Source organism: Mobula birostris, chromosome 4 (genome assembly GCF_030028105.1).
Source record: "Mobula birostris isolate sMobBir1 chromosome 4, sMobBir1.hap1, whole genome shotgun sequence".
Classification (NCBI taxonomy): Eukaryota; Metazoa; Chordata; class Chondrichthyes; order Myliobatiformes; family Myliobatidae; genus Mobula; species Mobula birostris.
In genome coordinates, this window is record NC_092373.1 from 173,152,747 (window position 1) to 173,171,927 (window position 19,181).

The 19,181-nt window shown below is 44.5% G+C and overlaps 1 protein-coding gene across 1 annotated transcript in view; it reads left to right on the forward strand.

Annotated features, from left to right (window-relative positions):
* LOC140196751 (probable E3 ubiquitin-protein ligase HERC4) overlaps positions 1–19,181 on the forward strand; it is a 96,610-nt gene that overhangs the window by 68,830 nt on the left and 8,599 nt on the right. Inside the window, exons 19-21 of the mRNA XM_072256476.1 lie at positions 639–705; positions 6,713–6,798; positions 9,376–9,559. Coding sequence (XP_072112577.1) covers positions 639–705; positions 6,713–6,798; positions 9,376–9,559 — 337 coding nt within the window. The remainder of the gene's footprint in view (positions 1–638; positions 706–6,712; positions 6,799–9,375; positions 9,560–19,181) is intronic.

The window sequence follows — 19,181 nt, forward strand, 5'->3', positions numbered from 1 at the left end:
CCACCTAGACAGATCATTCCATACATGACTGCATCAAGAAAACAGAATGCACGATATAGTGTTGCAGTTACAGAGAAAAGGAAGTGCAGGCAGACAAATAAGGTCCAAAAGCCATGATGAGGTAGATTGTGAGATCAAGGATTCATCTTTTTGCATGTGAGAGGTCCATTCCAGAGTCTGATAACAGTGGGTGAGAAGCTATCCTTGAATCTGGTGGTAAGTGCTTTCAGCGTAACCCTGAGAGGAAGGCTTCTGTGTAAAATACCTCTGCCTGAGGTAAAGGAATGAAGCAAAATGATCACCTGAAATTTCTGCACGTAGAGAGAAAGTGCAGTTCAAGTCAACATATAAAGTGCAAGAGCCTGGTGGTTGACTGGAAGACCAAGAGTTCATCTTGACCATATGTGAGGCCATTCAAGTCTTACAATAGTGGAGTAGAAGCTTTTCTTGAGCCTGGTGGTACGTGCTTTCAGGCTTTGTACCTCCTGCCTGACAGGAGAGAGGAGAAGAGAGAATAAATATGGTGGAACAACAAAGTCAGGACTAATGAAGATATCTGTGACTTATAAGCACAATTTTGTTTCAGTGGTGTTTCGGACAGCAGTTGGTCAATAACGTGCCTCCAATTTTCTCTTCAGAAATCTTCAGGAACTTCTCAATTATGAAGGTGATGACATTGAGGAAGTATTTGGCCTAAATTTCACGGTAGGTTACACTTGCATTTTGTTAAAGTCTTGTTCTGATTTTTTGTCCTCCTTCTCTAAGCCAAGCCCCTAATAATCAAGCACCAGCTAAAATGGTGTTCAGCTATTTTGGATATTAATGCTGGGGTGTCATTATGCTTGAGCGGAGATATGTGAGCAACTGTACAGTGTTCCAGAATCTAAGCCACGGTCAGGGCCAACTGCATTGTCAACCCTTGTAGTATTTCTACAAGCCCCTATTCCCAACCACCTAATTGCAGGCAGTTAGTTCTTTATTCCCATTGAAACATTTTTATTAATCATCAACAGAAGTATTGAAAGGATACATTTTTCTCGCAGGTTTTGCTGGTTGTGTCCAGAGGTTAACCTTTAATTCCTGGGATTTTTGGAGCAAGCGGGAGTTTTGGCCTCTGAATACTTTTCTTGAAAACACTCTGCCTCACTATGCATGGGTTGGACTTTGATCCAATGGCTCCCATGTCTGATTGCCTCAGCTACTTTATGGATTTCTGGATGGTCATACAGGGCAAAACAGTGGTGTGGCAGTAGGCTACTGCCTCACAGCTCCAGAGACACTCGTTCAATCCTGACTTCCAGTGTTGTCTGTGTGTGGAGTTTGCACATTCCTGCTGTGACTGTGGGGGTTTCCTCCAGTTGCCGCTGTTTCCAAAGTTGGCAGGTTAATTGGTTGGTATTAAATTACCTCTTGAGTGCAGATGGATAGTGGGAGAATCTTGCAGAGATTGATGGGCATCATAGAAAATCAATTGCAGGGAAATTGAGTTAATGTGAGAGCTAGCAGACACTCAATGGGCTGATTGTTATAAAAATGTAATACAGAGGGGTCTGATGTATGTCTCCATATAAAAACTTAATTTAGGCCACAGCAATTTCCATATATTAATGCTTCTATGTATTAATGCACTGTTTTACAATTAGGTTGGCAAGATATTAATAGATCCAGATAGACACAAGAGTCTGCAGATACTGGAATCTGGAGCACCGCACAAAATGCTGGAGGAACTCACTGGAACAGGCAGTATATACACAGAGAAATAGATAGTTAACATTAAGAAATGAAATTCTTCATCCAGTCTGGATGAACAATCTCTACCCAAAATGTCAACAGTCCATTTCACTCCGTAGATTCTACCTGACCTGTTGAATTCCTCCAGTGTTTTGTATGTTGCAATAATCCAGAGACTTCTCTGCCTAACCGTCAATGTAGTAAAGTGGCACAAGGTTATCAAGCAAAATTAGACCCAAGTGCTCAAGAAGATTTCAGAAATTGTGACCAAAAACCCAGTTAAAGCAGAAGGCTCTTAGAGGAAGCAAGTACACAGCAGAGAGGTTTAGTAAGTCGGGAATTCCCTTGGGACGTATGACACAAAGTGTGCAGTTATGTCCCCAGGGCAGAGGGAGAGACACTGAAGTTCACTGACTTTTAATAAGAACTGTGACCATCAATAAATCAAGAACAATAAATGCTCAGCCGTCAGGGCTGTTGACTAAAGCTCTCAAAATGAAAGCTCATGCCAACACTGCAGCTAGGAAGCAACAACTGATTTCTAAATAAATACTGCTGCTTTACAGCATCAATCGAAATGGTAGTCTTTGTTCCCAGAACAAGGGTGAAGGTAAGCAGGGAGATTAAATGTTGCTGTGCTTTTGGCCAGTTTTTGGCAAGACTGGGATGAGAGGAAGGGAGTTAAATACCACCACAGTGAAGCACTAATTGCACTAATTGACTGGGTTGTGCATACTCACGAGTGTGATTGCCTAGCACATTCCAAGGCCCATCAGTGAGGGTTCGCAACTGCCACGGCAGAGTCTGTAGTTGTCACAATACAGGCTGCTGTGTTAGGAAGACATATTTACCTTCTTCGGAGGTTAGGAGGTTTGGCTTGTCACCAAACACTCTAATAGGTGGTAATCGCTCTGTCTGGATCCACCATAGTCTGATACAGCAAATCAAAAGTAGATGAAGCTTCAGGGGGTGGTGGACTCTACCCAGTACATCACGGGCATTTTCCTCTCCACCAGCGGTCGAAAGCACTGTCTCAAAAAGGCAATATCCATCATCAAAGATCCCCACCATCCGGGCTGTGCCATCTGTTTGTAGTAGAGATGCCTGCGGTGCCATGCCACCAGGTTCCGAAACAGCTACTTCCCTTCAACATGGACATCATTGCTTTTGTTCGTCCATGTAAAAATTGTTTGTAATTTATGTTTTTTTTCTGAGTGTTGCTAAAATGATGCCATGTGTCCGTTATGCTGCTGCAAGTTAAGTTTTTCATTGCGCCTGTACATACATGCACTTGTGTATATGACAATAAACTCAACTTTGAACTTTGGAGAGGTTATTCCCAACCTCAGAGGTCCCTTTTAAATGTTTCAGCTCTTATAGTAAAGCTATGCTCCATAATTTCTGGTTCCCTTTCCCAGACATCCCACCCTGCAAAAACTCATTTCAGGGAGGTAGCACCATCAATTTGCAGGAGACTCCCGGAACTTCTGGGGGAGGTGGGATATCTGCAATAGAGTAGCTCCTGAGCAGCTAGCCAGCTAGTTTAAATAACGTTAGCTATGCTAATGAATGAATGACACCTGTTAAAACTCACCTCAACATGTCTTTTACACTCTTAACCCACCATGGGCAATAGAAAAGTCACTGTTGCAGACAGTGCAGCGAGCAACACTGTCAGTATTTTGACCCCTATTAGGCCGGGGTACGCTTTAGAGTAGGCCGGGGTGACGTACGTTTTATATTTTCTTTTTTTGGAACACTCTGCTGTGGTGCACTCTCGCACTCTCTCTCTCTCGTGCTCTCACTTGCTTTCTCTCTCGCTCGCGCGCTCTCGCTTGCTCTCGCTCTCTCTCACGCGCGCTTTCTCATGGTCACTCTCTTGCTTTCTCTCACTCGCTCACTCTCAAAAAAATTGATTTCTGTGACATTGTATATAATTTGCAGGCATCAGGGAGCCACTATCAATATGCAGGAGACTCCCGGAACGTCCGGGAGAGGTGAGATGTCTGCTTTCCCTGTAACAAAGACTTTGTGCAATCACTGTTTCTATGCCCCCTCATGATTTTACACACCTCTGTAAAATCACCCCTTAGTCTCCTATACTCCAAAAAATAAAGTCCTAAATCGGCCCCTACCTTTCTCCATAACTCAGGCCCTCAAATCCTGACAAGGCTTTTGTAGCTCTTCTTTGAACGCCTTCCTTCTTAATGACATCTTTCCTGTAACGGGGAACCCAAAATATGCACGGTATTCCAATGTTCTTGAAGCATTACAGTCCTTCCGGTGAAGGTATTCTCATGGTGATATTATGCAGGGGGAGAGGGGAGTGCAGTTTCCATTCAGTATTTATACCCGATGACCATGAGGGACAGCCAGATTTGTCCATGTCAGAGAGCTGTGCAGTTGGTGGAGTTTCACTGGATGTACTGCCCTTGATCCCCCCGGGGTAAAGGTGATAGGTTTGAGAGGTGCTGAGTGAGTAGCTGCGACTGCAGTGTATTTTGTAGACGGTGCACACAGCAGCCACTGTGTGCAGTGGTGCAGGGGCTGAACGTTGAGGATGGTAAATGGGAAGCCATTTGAGCATATTGCTCTACCTTGATATCATGCTCACTGGGAATTGTTGGCATTGTACTCAACCAGGCAAGTGGACAGCCAGAGACTTGTTCCCAGGGCAGAAATTGGCTAATAGGAGGGGGCACAGTTTTAAGATGCTTAGATGAAAGTATCGGCAGTTTCAGAGGTAAGTTTTTTTTTTACACACAGTGGTAGGTGTGTGGAACGCACTGCCAGGGGTAGGAATAGAGGCAAAATTAGGAACATTTAAGAGGCTGTTTGATAGGCACATGGATGAAAGAAAAACTGAGGGCTATGTGGCAGGGAAGGCTAGATTGATCTTAGAGTAGGTTAAAAAGTCAGCACAACATCGTGGCCAAAGGGTCTGTAGTATGGAGGGCTATTCTGAGTTCTATGTTCTATCCCATCGTGTTCCTGCAGCATGCCTGTAGATTGTGGGGATATCTGGAGGTGAGTCACTCACTGCAGGAGAGCCAGCATCTGAATTGCTCTTATAGCCTAGCTATTTATGTGACTGGTCCAACAGAACTTCTGGTCAACATTGGCCTGTTGTTGTTGGGGCACTCAGAGTTGGTAATGCTATCGAACATCAAAGACAACTGATTAGGTTCTCCAAGTGAAAATGGATATTGCCTGACCTTTGTGTGGTGCATATGTAACTTACCAATTATCAGCCTCTCCCTCAGCATTGTCCGGGATTTGCTGCAGGCAGGCATATGCTGCTTCATTTGCTGAAGAGTGGCACTCTCTCTGAGATTGTTTGAAGGGAATATTTGATCTGGTTGATGGTGTCATAGTCATACTTTATTGATCCCGGGGGAAATTGGTTTCGCTACAGTTGCACCATAAATAATAAATAGTAATAAAACCATAAATAGTTAAATAGTAATATGTAAATTATGCCAGTAAATTATGAAATAAGTCCAGGACCAGCCTATTGGCTCAGGGTGTCTGACCCTCCAAGGGAGGAGTTGTAAAGTTTGATGGCCACAGGCAGGAATGACTTCCTATGACGCTCTGTGTTGCATCACGGTGGAATGAGTCTCTGGCTGAATGTACTCCTGTGCCCACTCAGTACATTATGTAGTGGATGGGAGACATTGTCCAAGATGGCATGCAACTTAGACAGCATCCTCTTTTCAGACACCACCGTGAGAGAGTCCAGTTCCATACCCACAACATCACTGGCCTTACGAATGAGTTTGTTGATTCTGTTGGTGTCTGCTACCCTCAGCCTGCGGCCCCAGCACACAGCAGCAAACATGATAGCACTGGCCACCACAGACTCATAGAACATCCTCAGCATCGTCCGGCAGATGTTAAAGGACCTCAGTCTCCTCAGGAAATAGTCAGATGGCTGATAATGATTACATTGCTGGTTATGATCTACAGAGAGGTATAAATATCAATGTCATCCACGTTAACCAAATCAGGATCACATTGAATTAATGTCTCCGAGTAAACGTGGATTCAAAGTCAAAGTCAATTTTATTGTCATGTGCACAAGTGTACGGATGCACACGTGCAATGAAAAACTTACTTGCTGCAGCATCACAGGCATATAGCATCATATAAGCAGCATTCGCAAGAAACAAATTAAACAAAAATGCAATTTTTATAAGAAAGATCACAACTAATACAAAAAGTAAACAAGTCCATTATAATGCAAAGTGGTCACAGTGTTGTTATATCTAGCTAGTGATTAGGGTTTTGCAGGTTAGTTCAAGAACCAAACAGTTGAAGAGAAGTTGGTGTTCTTAAACCTAGTGGTGTGAGATTTCAGGCTTCTGTACCTCCTTCCTGGTGGTAACTGTGAGAAGATGGCATTGCCTAGATGGCAGGGATCTCTGACGAACCGGAGTGAATAATTCACTCACCTGAACTCTGCACTGATTCCACAAATTTTGGACTCACTTCCAAGGACTCATGTTCTTAATATTACTTCTTTTTATTTGTATATTATTTATTTTATTTGCATAGTTTATCTTCTTTTGCACATTGGTTGTTGGATGTTTGTGTGTAGTTTTTCATTGCTCCATTATATTTCTTTATTCCACTTGAAAGCCTGCAGGAAAATTAATCTCAGGTAATATATGCGTACTTTGACAATAAATTTACTTTGAGCTCTAAACTTTGAACCTTAATCTTGTTAATCTGAACTTTAATCTGGAAGGATGTACCTGTGTTGTGTGGGACCGAGACCTGTACTCTCTGCAGCTTCTTACCTCCCTGAATATTTAAATTGTGAACCAAACAATGCAGCAATCAGTCAGGATACTTTCAACAGCACAAAATACACATTTATTAAGTGTCTGATTAATTATATTGCATGCTATTATTTTCAAAACACACAAACAAAAATTTGTTAGCAGCTTCTGTTTCTTCTTATGAATTTGTCCTCTAGGTAAGGGTGGAGATGCCTGATGGATCAATAATCGAACGTGAACTTGTTCCCAATGGTAAAAACATTACAGTACAGAACCAAAACAGGTAATTCCTCCCTTCATTATAAATAACAAAGAATTGCATTTGTATAGCACCACAGGACACGTCAGAGACTTGAGCACAAAATATTGGCTGATTTTACAGAGACAGCTCTATACTGAGATGGTCCCTCCTTCAGATGACACACTAAAGCAAGACCCTGTTTGGACTCTAGGGGGGCACCATCTTTAGTATCCTAGCAACAATGACTTCAGTTCACATGAAGATATTTAAGTTCAAGTTTATTGTCATTCAACCTTACACATGTATACAGCCAAACGAGACAATGGTCCTCCGAACCAAGGTGCACAAAACAGTATATATAACTCACGCACGTGACACATAAAGTTATATTAGCACAAATAAATTAACAAGTAATAAGGTGCACATATGATATATTAAAAAGTAAACAGTATAACAGTTTTCATACATGATGAGACCTGAGTGGTGGCAGGGAGTTCAGTAGTCCCATGGCTTAGGGGAGTAAATTGTTCCCCATCCTAGTAGTGCTACAGTGCCTCCAGCCTGGTGGTAGAGATTGTTGGATGGATGGGAGGGATCGCTGACAATGCTGAAAGCCCTGAGAATGCCAGTGCTCCTGATAAATATCTCTGCCGGATGGAAGAGAGAACCAGATGATCATCTCAGCAGTCCTCTCAATCCTTTGTAAGGACATGTCGTCTTATTATCTGGGAGTTTCCAGAAACCAGATCTGTAGAAATTTCTTCTCTCAGGGAGGAGGGGATCTCTCTGCTTCCAAGATGGTGGAGGTCAGATCATCAGATATATTTAAACTAAAGATAGATAAACAGTTGAAAGATTGAGGGTTGAGGATATCAGGCACAGAAGATGAGTTGTGATCAGAAAGGATCAGCCATCATCAGATTGAATAGTGGGCTAGAGGTGAGGGGGCTAAAATTGTTCTTCTTCAAAATTTTGTAAGTAAAACCAGAATGATATTTATAAACTTTTGTGTTTTCCTTCTTTTTTTGAAAACATTTTTCTGTTGTTTAGTAACTGTATTCCATCCTGAGTGTAGCCAACTGTGGAACATCACTGTGATTTTGGGCACAACAAGCTCCCACTGCAGATGCACTGTGGTGATGATCGGATCCTCTGGAACGAGTTAGGAGCACCAAGTTTCTAAGAGTGCTCATAATGGACAATCTCACCTAGTCCATCAACATCACCCCTTTAGTCCAAAAAGCACTGCAGGGTCTTCATTCCTGAGAAAATTGAGGTGAATGAGGCTCTTATCCATCCCCCCCACCCCCATTTTAACCACCAGTTTTTACAGGAGCACCATTGACGATGTCTTGACCAGTCACTGTCTGGTACGGGAATTGCAAGGTTATTCAGCCCATTGAGTCTGCTCCGCCATTCCTTCTTGGCTGATCCCAGATCCCACTCAACCCCATACACCTGCCTTCTCGCCATTATCCTTTGATGCCCTGACCGATCAGGAAACGATCAACTTCTGCCTTTAATATACCCATGGACCTGGCCTCCACCTCAGCCTGTGGCAGAGCATTCCACTGATTCACTACTCCTTGGCTGAAAAAATTCCCCCATACCTCTGTTCTAAAAGGTTGCCCCTCAATTTTGAGGCTGTGCCCTCTAGTTCTGAATACCCCCACGAGAGGAAACATCCTCTCCACATCCACCCTGAAGAGTGTGCTGGAAACCTCTTTAGTAAAGGCAGTGGAGTTGTCAATATGGAGTGGGGGAGAAGGTTTACCCTGAATTCACTTCTGGATTTATTAGTTCAAGTTCACCTTTGTTGTCATGGAGATGCATTCCCGGGGTATAAAATTAGCTTCTTGGCAGCACAGTACATTATATACATAAAGTCATAGAACAATACAGCACGGATACAGCCCTTTAGCCTAATGAGTCCTCGCTGACCATGGTGCCCTTTCAGCCAGTCTGCATTCAGCCTGTCTCCCTCTAAGCCCCATCCTTCAATGTATCCATACAAGTGCTGCTTAAATGATTGTACTGTATTCTACCTGCCTCAACCACTTCCTCTGACAAGTTGTACCACTCACTGCTTGAAAACCATGTCCCTCAGGTCCTCTAAATCGTTCCCCTCACTCCCTGTGTACTGGAGTCCCCCTACCCTGGGGGCAAAGGCTGTTCATATCCACATTATCTATGCCTCTCACCATTTTAAACTTACCTGTGTGGTGTTTGGTGTTGCGGTGTTCAACACACAGTCACCTCGCTTGGTGATGAAACATCTGCCAAGCTCGGCAGACACCACCACATCAACCCGAGCTATGAACATTCACCACTGTCCTAAATATCTATATGGTTATCCGTCATTCACCTTCGTTCCAAAGCATAAGACAAACAGAAATGAATTTAAACTTAGATTAACATAAATTATACATCACTTACATGCCACAATAAGCATAATGATATCAAAGCAAATTTTGAGAGTGAAGAGTGAAATATAGTCTGAGCAATATCAGATGTATTAGTCACTATCTTATATTTATGGCCCCTAATTCTGTAGTCCCTACCCACAACCATTGGATCTTCTGTCTTAATTGGTCTCACACCTGCATTTTTCTCCTTCAGGAAGTTATTTGTTAACGAATATGTGGATTATGTGTTTAACACGTCAGTGGAGAAGAATTTTCAAGCCTTCTCCAGGGGATTCCACAGTGTTATTCCAATGCCGGTTGTAGATCTGTTCCTGCCAAGTGAACTGATGACTCTTCTCCATGGGACCAGCGAGTACGACTGGATCCAGCTGGAGGAGGTGAGCCATGATCGTCAGTGTAGTTGTCCATTGTAAAGGTCTGCTCTCCTTGAATAAGTATATTGGTAAATTGCTTTATTATTGTCACATTTACTGAGGTACACTGAATACTTTGTTTTCCATGCCATCTATAGAGATAATTTCATCACATTGAGGTACAAGGGAACACAATACAGGTGTCCCCCGCTTTTCAAACATTCGCTTTACGAAACCTCACTGTTACGAAAGACCTAGTTACCTGTTTTCGCTAACGAAAGGTGTTTGTCACAAAAAAAAGGCAGTGCGCAGAAAAAGCAGCACGCACCCCGAGCAGCCGCTCCTCCCCCAGATTCGGAACAGTATTCTAGCCGGCATTGCTTAAACACGTGCCTGTGAGCATCCATTTGCAAGATGAGTTCTATGGTATCGGAAAAACCTAAAAGAGCTCCTAAGGGTGTTACACTTAGCGTAAAACTAGACATAATTAAGCATTTCGATCGAGGTGAATGAAGTAAAGACAAAGTGAGTTTGGCTTGTGGAAGTTGATGAAGATGACATTGAAGAGGTTTTGGCATCCCATCACCAAGAACTGCTAGATGAAGAGCTGATGCAATTGGAAGAGGAAAGGATAACAATCAAAACCGAATGCAGTAGCGAACGGACTGAAGGTGAAGTCGTCCAGGAACTGAAGGTGAAGCAACTGCGTGAGATTTTCGCTGCAATGATAAAGTATGACTTTAATTTTGAAAGGGTACGTAGGTTTAGGGTATATTTGCAAGATGGTTTGAGTGCTTACAAAGAACTGCATGATAGAAAAATGCGAAAGGCTAGCAGTCAAGCATACTGTCATTTTTCAAGCCTTCCATATCAGCCACAGCAGAGGATGAACCTCGACCTTCGACATCGAGGCAGGCAGACATAGAAGAAGATGACCTGCCTGCCCTGATGGAAAAAGACGACGATGAGATGACACTCTGGTGTCCCACTACCCCAGTGGTCTCAACCTCCGGGCCGCGGACCGATACATTGCCGCGAAGAATGCAGCGGTGCAGCAGTAGCCGGGACGCACCCAGCACATCTTTAAGAAAAAAAGCCGAAATAAACAAGCTAATTAATTAGGTGTCGCCGGGCACGTAAATGTCGGCCCAGAACAGAGGCAACGCAGTCGGCAATCGCCTCTGATCTGGGCCGACATTTACGTACCGGGCGGCACCTAATTAATTAGCTTGTTTATTTTGGCTTTTTTCTTAAAGATGTGCTGGGTGTGTCCCGGCCACCGCTGTACCCTTGCATGCTTCGTGAATCGGTATCAGTCGGTGGCCTGGAGGGTGGGGACCACTGCACCACCCCAACCTCCGACGACTCAGCCTAACACACCATCATCAGTGTGGTCGCTGTCTTCCCAATACCAGTAAGTGATACTACACTGTACATACATTATTTCTACTTTATATAGGCTGTGTATTTTTATGCGTTGTTTGGTATGATTTGGCAGCTTCATAGCTTAAAGGTTACTGGAGAGAGTGTTCTTGCCAACAGCGCTTGCGTGAGATTTTCGCTACGGAGAACAGTGCAGGCAATGATTGTCAAGAAGTATTTCTACTTTATATAGGCTGTGTATTTATCATATCATTCCTGGTTTTACTATATGTTACTGTTATTTTAGATTTTATGTGTTATTTGGCATGATTTGGTAGGTTATTTTTGGGTCTGTGAATGCTCACAAATTTTTCCCACATAAATAAATAGTAATTGCTTCTTTGCTTTACGACATTCTGGCTTATGAACCGTTTCATAGGAACGCTCTACCTTCGGATGGCGGGGGAAACCTGTAAAAGGATGCAAGGTTAAAGTGTTATGGTTACTGTGAAAGGGCAGGGCAGGCAGACAGGAGGGTACAAGGTCATGATGAAGTAAATTTGTGAGGTCAGGAGGTCATCTTATCATCCAAGGGGACTGCTTAATAGTCATTGGGTCATAAAGTACTTCAGCACAGAAATAGGCCTTTTGGCCCATCCAAACCATGCCAGCCTAATCTTGATGAAGATCCTAATGAAAGGTCTTGGCCCAAAACATCAATCATTTATTCCTCTTCATAGATGCTGCCTGAACTGCTGAGTGTTGTGTCTGTACAACTACATGTCAAATAAATAAAGGCATGCACTCGGAGGTGAAGTTAACTTGTATATTCACTTTGCAGAGAGAGCAACAAATCAAAGTGCATGGGTAGGTTATCAGTCACTAGTTAGTGCTAAGGGGAATCATTGCACTAAAAGTAATAGATCCATACATTACACTTCCTCTTCCTTTAGATTTATGTAGCATGCAATTGTATGTGTAACAAAACATTCAAGTTACCTTTAACAGACTATGTTCAAATAAACATGCTTTCACAATAACAGTGTTTGCTTGAGTTTTTTCATTTTTTAATAACAGTCCATAACTAACTTCTATACCAAAGATCCAATCTTTTGGATGGTGTGATGTTTCTTTCAGGATCGTGCCTCTGGATCTGTGGAGTGGCACCAGGTTTGGCAAGTGTCTTGTCAAAGAACTTTCTGTGTTGTAGGTGTCACATTGCTGTTAGTGACATGATCATCACTGAGAGGTAAGACAAGTGGATGCAATATATCCGCCTTGTTGGACACAGACAGCCCAGGTGTGTCTTCGGCTGAGCATCCAGTCTCTGGTATCCACGATGTCTCCATGTCTGATCTCCAACATACATGGTGTACATCAGTGATCCAGTCCTTGTAGCTATCCTACCAGATGTCCTCTTGTCTTCTTGGTGGTCACGCGCTAAGACATCCTGTCTAACCTTGAAGCTCCTTGCTGATCTACTTGGCAACAGGCTGAACTCTTTATTCTGCACTTCTCTCCATAGATCTGGTTTCAGGAGATCTATGGAGATCTCAGATTCCTGCTCATAGACAGCATTGCAGGTGTTTGATTTGTCGTCACCTGAAAAGAGTTCTGATACACAAAAAGGAAGTTGTCCACCTTGTGCTGAAGAGAAATGTCCTCCTTGTCCATCGCCTTAATGGACTTATTGAAGGTTTGGACAAGCCTTTCAGTTAATCCATTCATTGCTGGGCAGTGAGGAGCTGACTTGAAATGTTTGATGCCATTTTTCTTCATGAATAGTTTAATTTTTCTGTGGTCTGTTGTCACTCACAATTTGTTCAGGCAAACCATTTCTGGAGAAGATAGAGTGTAAACAGTCTTTTCTGAGGTCGTTGACTTCATTGGTATGACCTCAGGCCACTTTGAATGAGCATCCTCAGCAATCAGAAACATGGAGTTCATGAATGGCCCAGCAAGGTCAATATGCACCCTTTGCCATAGTGAAGATGGCCACTCCCGTCGGTGTAAAGGTGCCTGTGAGGGTGCATTTTGAACTTTGTGGCATTCCGAACAGCTTTTGGTCAAGTTTTCAATCTGTTTATCTATTCCCGGCCACCATACGTAGCTCCGGGCAAGACTCTTCATCTTGTCTTCATGCAGATTCTCTAGCATGCTGGTGCACGGTTTAGAGGAAACCACAACACGAGATCCACACATCAGGGTTCTTTGATGAACAGACAGTGGGGCTCGTCTCACTAAGAACTCTGGAAACATTAGGATTACCATCAGCTGGCCATCCCTGCATGATGATGTCATAGACTTGTTACGTACCCCGTAACTGGGTTGCCAAACCAGCAGAAATGGATCACTCAGTTGGAGTCTGGATTACTAGAACTAAGAAAGTTTTATTAAAGAAACAAGCAACACAGTAATCGAAAGGATAATAAATGCAACAGTTCAGCAATGATAAACACACATGTGCACAGAATTAAGATAACAGCATCAATCAAGCTCTATCGTTGTCTAGGGGTAAATGACCAATTTCAAAGTGACACAAAGTTCAGTCCAATTTAGTAGTTCAGTTCGCAGTAATCGTTGCCATGGCGATGGACAATGTGGGGGTAGGGAGAGAGAGAACGAGAACGACTGATCATTCAGAAACGGCTTCCACTCACAGACCGGCGATAATTGCTCACAAGCAGCTTTTGGGCAGGTCCTTGGTGATGTCACCTGAGGTCACCAACTGTGACCCCTCCTCCAGATGCGGTCGATCCTCTGCAGTGAACCCGGCACCCAAGCAAGGGCGGACACACACCGGGTTCCCGCTGATCGTACCTTTCCACCCCGTGTGTTGTCCGGTACTTCCCACCGACTCGTGAGAGGCGCACCGCTTCCAGGGTCTCGTTACCTCGGGTGTCGTGTATCCTGCCTTAGCGAACCTGTCCCTTTTTATCCCCCTGCTGAGGTATCGCCTGTCCATCACTTCAAACAGTTCAGGGTTCAAAGGGGGAGCCGCTCCAGACAGCTCTCTCTCTCCCGTCCCTTCATTACACATCTCCAGATGCTGTTTCATTGTGTTCCTTATCTCTCCCTTGAAGACAGGTGGCAGACCAACTGCTGATCACACAGGACAGCTAACATCTTATCTATGTGTATTCTCGTCACAGACTCTTGACAATGACAGGTCACTCTTTGTTTGTCTTTGTATTTCGGAATTTATTACCAGCAGCTGGTCCACCAATGTGGTGTGCAACGCTCCTGCTGGGTCACAGAATGAAGACTTTTCTTCTTCAGTTGCCAACCGTGGAAGATGTGACAAGCCATCAGCATTACTGTATTGCTTGGTAACCTTGAACTCTTTGTCATAAGAGTTGGCTCTTAGGAAAAGTGCCTGATGTTACAACCGAGTAGCAGACTTGAGAATCCTCTTCCAGGGATTGAAAATAGACACAAGGGGCTGGTGGTCTGTTGCTGGAGTAAGCTTTTGTCCGTAGAGGTAGTGGCAGAACTTCTTCACTTCCCATACTAGACTAAGGGCTTTTTGGTCAATCTGTGCATAGTTGAGTTCTACACTCGTTAGTGATCTTGAAGCAAATATATTCAGACGTTCGGATCCATCTTTTGTAATGTGTGACAAAACGGCACCAGTGCCATAGTGGGATGCATAACACACCAGTTTGATGGGCAGAAATAGGTCATAATGGGTGAGCAGTTTATCCGATGTTATTAGTCTTTTTGTTTCTTTGAATGCTTTTACACATCGTTCTGACCACTTCCACTTTGCTTCTGTCGGCAACAGTATGTTCAATAGTCACGGTATTGCAGATGTTTGCACAGTCCTACAATGTATTCAGAAATGCTTTCATCCTTTGACTGGCTCCTTGTGTGAAATCTAAATCTCTCAGCTATTACTAGCGGTTTTGGGTCCATGATTTTGTAAAATTTCATTGAATGTCTTGCTTGCTGGCTTTTCAGGAGTTACTAAGTTGCATAAGAGCTACAAACACGAGGAAATCTGCAGATGCTGGAATTTCAAGCAACACACATAAAAGTTGCTGGTGAATGCAGCAGGCCAGGCAGCATCTCTAGCATGAGGTACAGTTGAAGTTTCGGGCCGAGACCCTTCATCAGGACTAACTGAAAGAAGAGCTAGTAAGACAGTGGGAGGACCCACAGAAATCAGAGAGTAGGAGTAAAAGGAGATGGTGGAGATCTGGAGCAACTTATGGAAAGGAATAAACAGTTGATGTTTCAGGCTGAGGCTCTTCATCAGGTCCAGTCCTGACGAAGGGCCTCAGCCCGAAACATCAACTGTTTTACCCTTCCATAGATGCTGCCTGACCTGCTGAGTTCCTCCAGCATTTTGTAAGGAGCTACAGATGCTGCCTAACCCACTGAGTTCCTCCATCTCTTTTGTGTGTTGCTGTGGTAGGAGCAAACGGGTTCCTTTTGAGTTGGGAGTTTGTGACGACTGTAGTGCTGAAGGGATCTATGCTGGAGTTCCAGCTATACACAGTTATCTCAGTGATTTGATTCTGTTTCATTTACTCAAGCTGACAATGAGACAAAGCTAGGTGGCAGTGTGGACTACAAAGTAAATGCAGAGAGAGTAAATGGGCAAGATAATGACAGATATAATGTGAAAAAATGAAGTCATTCAGTGTAATAAAAAATGTTTAAACTCAGAATCGGATTTATTATCATTGACATGTGAAGTTTGTAGTTTTGCAGCAGCAGGACAGTGCAAAGACATAAAATTGCTACAAATCACAAAACGAAAGTGCAAAAATGAGGAATAATGAGGTGCTGTTCATGGGTTCATGGACTGTTCAGAAACCTGATGATGGAGAAGGGAAGTTGTTTCTGAATTAATGTATGTGGGTCTTCATGCACTTGTACCTCCTTTCCAATGGTAGTAACGAACAGAGGGCATGCCCCAGGTGGTAAGGCTCCTTGGTGATGGATGCTGCCTCCTTGAGCTACCACCTTTTAAAGATGTCCTCTGTGTGAAGGGTCTACAACCCTCTGCAATCCCTTCCAATTCTGCACATCAGAACCCCTATACCAGGCTGTGATGCAATCATTCAAAGTGCTCTCCACTGTACATCCATAGAAAGATTTGGGTCTTTGGTGACATACCAAATCTCCTCACATTCCTAATGAAGTAGAATTGATGGCATGCCTCCCTCATGATTGCATGAATGTGTTGAAACCAGAGTAGATTCTTTGAGATGTTGATTTTCAGGAACTGGAACCTTCAAGTCAGAGTAGTTTTTAAAACGGAGAGGTTGAAAATCTCACTGTTTAGAGGCAAAACATTTTTTAAAAGTCTGCAGATGCTAGAAATCTGAAACAAAAACTGAAACTGCTAGAAACACTCATAGCCAGTCAGGTAGCACTGTGGAGAGGTATTTTAAATACAAGAGTGGAGATATGTGTAAGGGCCTGTGAGGCCACACCTGGAGCATTGTCAACAGGGTGATACAGTGGTACACTGAGTAGAGTTGGTGCCTCACAGCACCAGAGACTCCAATGCAATCCTGACCTCAGATGCTTTCTGTGACTCTGAGGCTTTCTCCCAGCACCTTTGTTTTCTTACTGATCCCAAACATATGCAAGTTGGCAGGTTACTTAGCCATTATAGATAGTGGGTGAGTGATGGAACATTGGGGAGTTGCCAAAGATGTGGGAAGAATAAAAAAAATGGGATTAATGTTGAATTATTGTAAATAGATGGTTAATGGTCAGTACAGACTTGGTAGGCTGAAGGTCCTGATTCTACACTTTATCTCTCTCTAAGTCTATAGGTCTGTGAGATCTGATTCCAACCTAAGGGATTATATAACAATGACAGAGGGAGCACAGTGTAGGTTCACCAGATTGATTTTTGGAAAGATGCCTTTGTGATAAGAGGAGGCATTAATGAAACAGACCATTTACCCTCTAGAGTTTAGAAGAATGAGAGGAAACCTCACTGAATGACAGAAAAAAAGGTTTGACAGAAGGAATATAGAGCTGAGGTTTTCCCTGGCGTAAGAGCCTAGAACTGTCATGGTCCGGATCAGGGTCCCTTTAAATTTACCTTGTTTATGTTACAATCCGGACCGTTGATTCCCTGTTTTCCTGTGTCCCTCAGCTTTGGTGATTAGAGGCAATTAACGCACGGCTGAACTGGTAGTTTATAGTCTCCAGCTTTCAGCCATTCGGCGTGGGAGCATCTGCAAAGTCATCAAAGGTACAGTGTGTCTCTGCCGAAGCGAGTGCTGGTAATTCGCCCTTCCTCACCGGAACAACCCTGTCCAGTTACCTCGCCGAAGCGAGCCTGCGAAGTGCCTCACCGAGGTGGGTCCGTCAGTTAACCCGCTGGAGAGAATCAGGAGCCGCTGTCTACTGTTCCTGGGCCGAGTCTAGAGCTCGCCACTACCCGGAGGCTCCAAGTACCACGTCCTGGCTCCAGCGGCATCCAAGTACCATGTCCTGGCTCCAGCAGCATCCAAGTACCACGTCCAAGTCAAGTCCTGGTCCTGGCGGCCTCCAAGTACCAAGTCAAGTCCTGGCCCTGGCGGCATCTGAGTACCTAGTCAAGTCCTGGCCCTGGCGGTCTGTGATTCCTGTCCTACCCCCCTGTCTGAATCCCTTCTCTGCCCCTCTTGCCTCTGGCTCTTGCCTGCACCTCGGTCTAGTTCTATCACTGGAGCTAGATAGGAACTGTGTTGTTCTTTGGTGTTTGTCTTGTCTTGTCCTCACCTCTGTGGGGTAAGTCAGGCCATCTTGCCGTTGCTCCGCGGGGGGTCTTGTCCTCGCCTCCGTGGAGTAAGTCAGGCCGTCTTGCCGTTGCCCCGCGGGGGTCATGAGTCCCGGCCCTATTTCCTGTACCCAAGGAGGGGTCCCGGCTCTCTGTTCTATGTGTGAGTCCCAGCCCTATGTCCTGTACCCAAGGAGGGGTCCCGAATTTGTGTTCTGTTTATGTGTCCATGGTTCCATGTACCTGCTCCCCGAGACCAAGGCTCGGTGTTCCCATGTTCCTCCTCTCCCTAGTCCATGTCATGTCCTTGCCTGGTTCTGGGGTCCGAGCCCGAGGCAAGACCCAGGTACTGGGTCCTTGCCCAGTCTCTGGCTTGGAGTCCATACCGTGGCCTCTTCATGTCTCCTCTAGTTCTGGGATCCAATTCCGAGTCCTAGCCCAGATACCTAGTCCCAGCCTAGTAGTAGTCCTGAGTCCTTGTCCAGTTTGCTACTCCTGCTCCTGCCTAGGTCTCATGGTATCGAACAATAAACTAAATCTAAGTAACCTCACAAGATGTGCCTTGCATTTGGGTCCACCCTTGCTCCTAATGCTGCCGCCATTGTGACAAGAACCAGGGGTCACAGTCTCAGAATGAAAGGTCATCCCTTTTCGACAGAGGTAAGGGCATGTTCCTTTGATCAGAGGGTGAATATTTGGAACTCTCTACCCAGCAGGGTTGTAGGGCGCAGTTACTGATAGTGATAGGTATTAAGAAAGTTAAAGGAATGCAGAGAGGTGGTGCTGAGGCATATGTTGTGATGCAACAGTGACAGTTTTGAAGCAACCTTGAATCAGCTGGCCTGGAAATTAGTCCATACAAGATCGATGGGGGGGGGGGGCAGAGAAGGTTAGGCATTGTGAAGAAAAGGGCATCAGACCTAAAGATCAGAGTTATAATGAGTTTTGGGGTTGGGGCCAGGACAGTGGTGAGTGAGGACGCTCACTGTGCAATGTGAAGAGAGGGTGCATGGGTCATGGTGGTGGAGGCAGTAGGGCAGGGCTTGGTGTGAGGGTAGGTTGTAGTCAGTATTGGAATGGTATAGAGGTAGGCTTGATGTATCAGGGGTGATGTGGGGATCAGGCTATAAGCAGCACTGGAGTCCCACAGGGGACTGTATTGGCTCCCTTCCTGTTTACCCTACATACCTCAGACTTTGGATACAACACCGAGTCATGTCATCTGCAGAAATTCTCTGATAACTCAGCAATAGTTGGGTGTATAAAGGAAGGACAGGAGGATGAATACAGGGCCTTGGTGGAGGACTTTGTCAAATGTCACAAGCTGAATCATCTGCAGCTCAACATCAGTGAGACAAAGGAGGTGGTGGTGGACTTTAGGAAGACTAAGCCTGCACTGCTCCCTGATGGTGAAGACGTGATGTGGTGAGGTCCTACAAGTACCTGAGAGTGCTCCTGGGTGACGAGTGGAGCACCAACACAGAGGCCTTGTACAAGAAGGGCCAAAGTCATCTCTACTTCCTGAGGAGACTGAGGTCCTTTGGTGTATGTAGG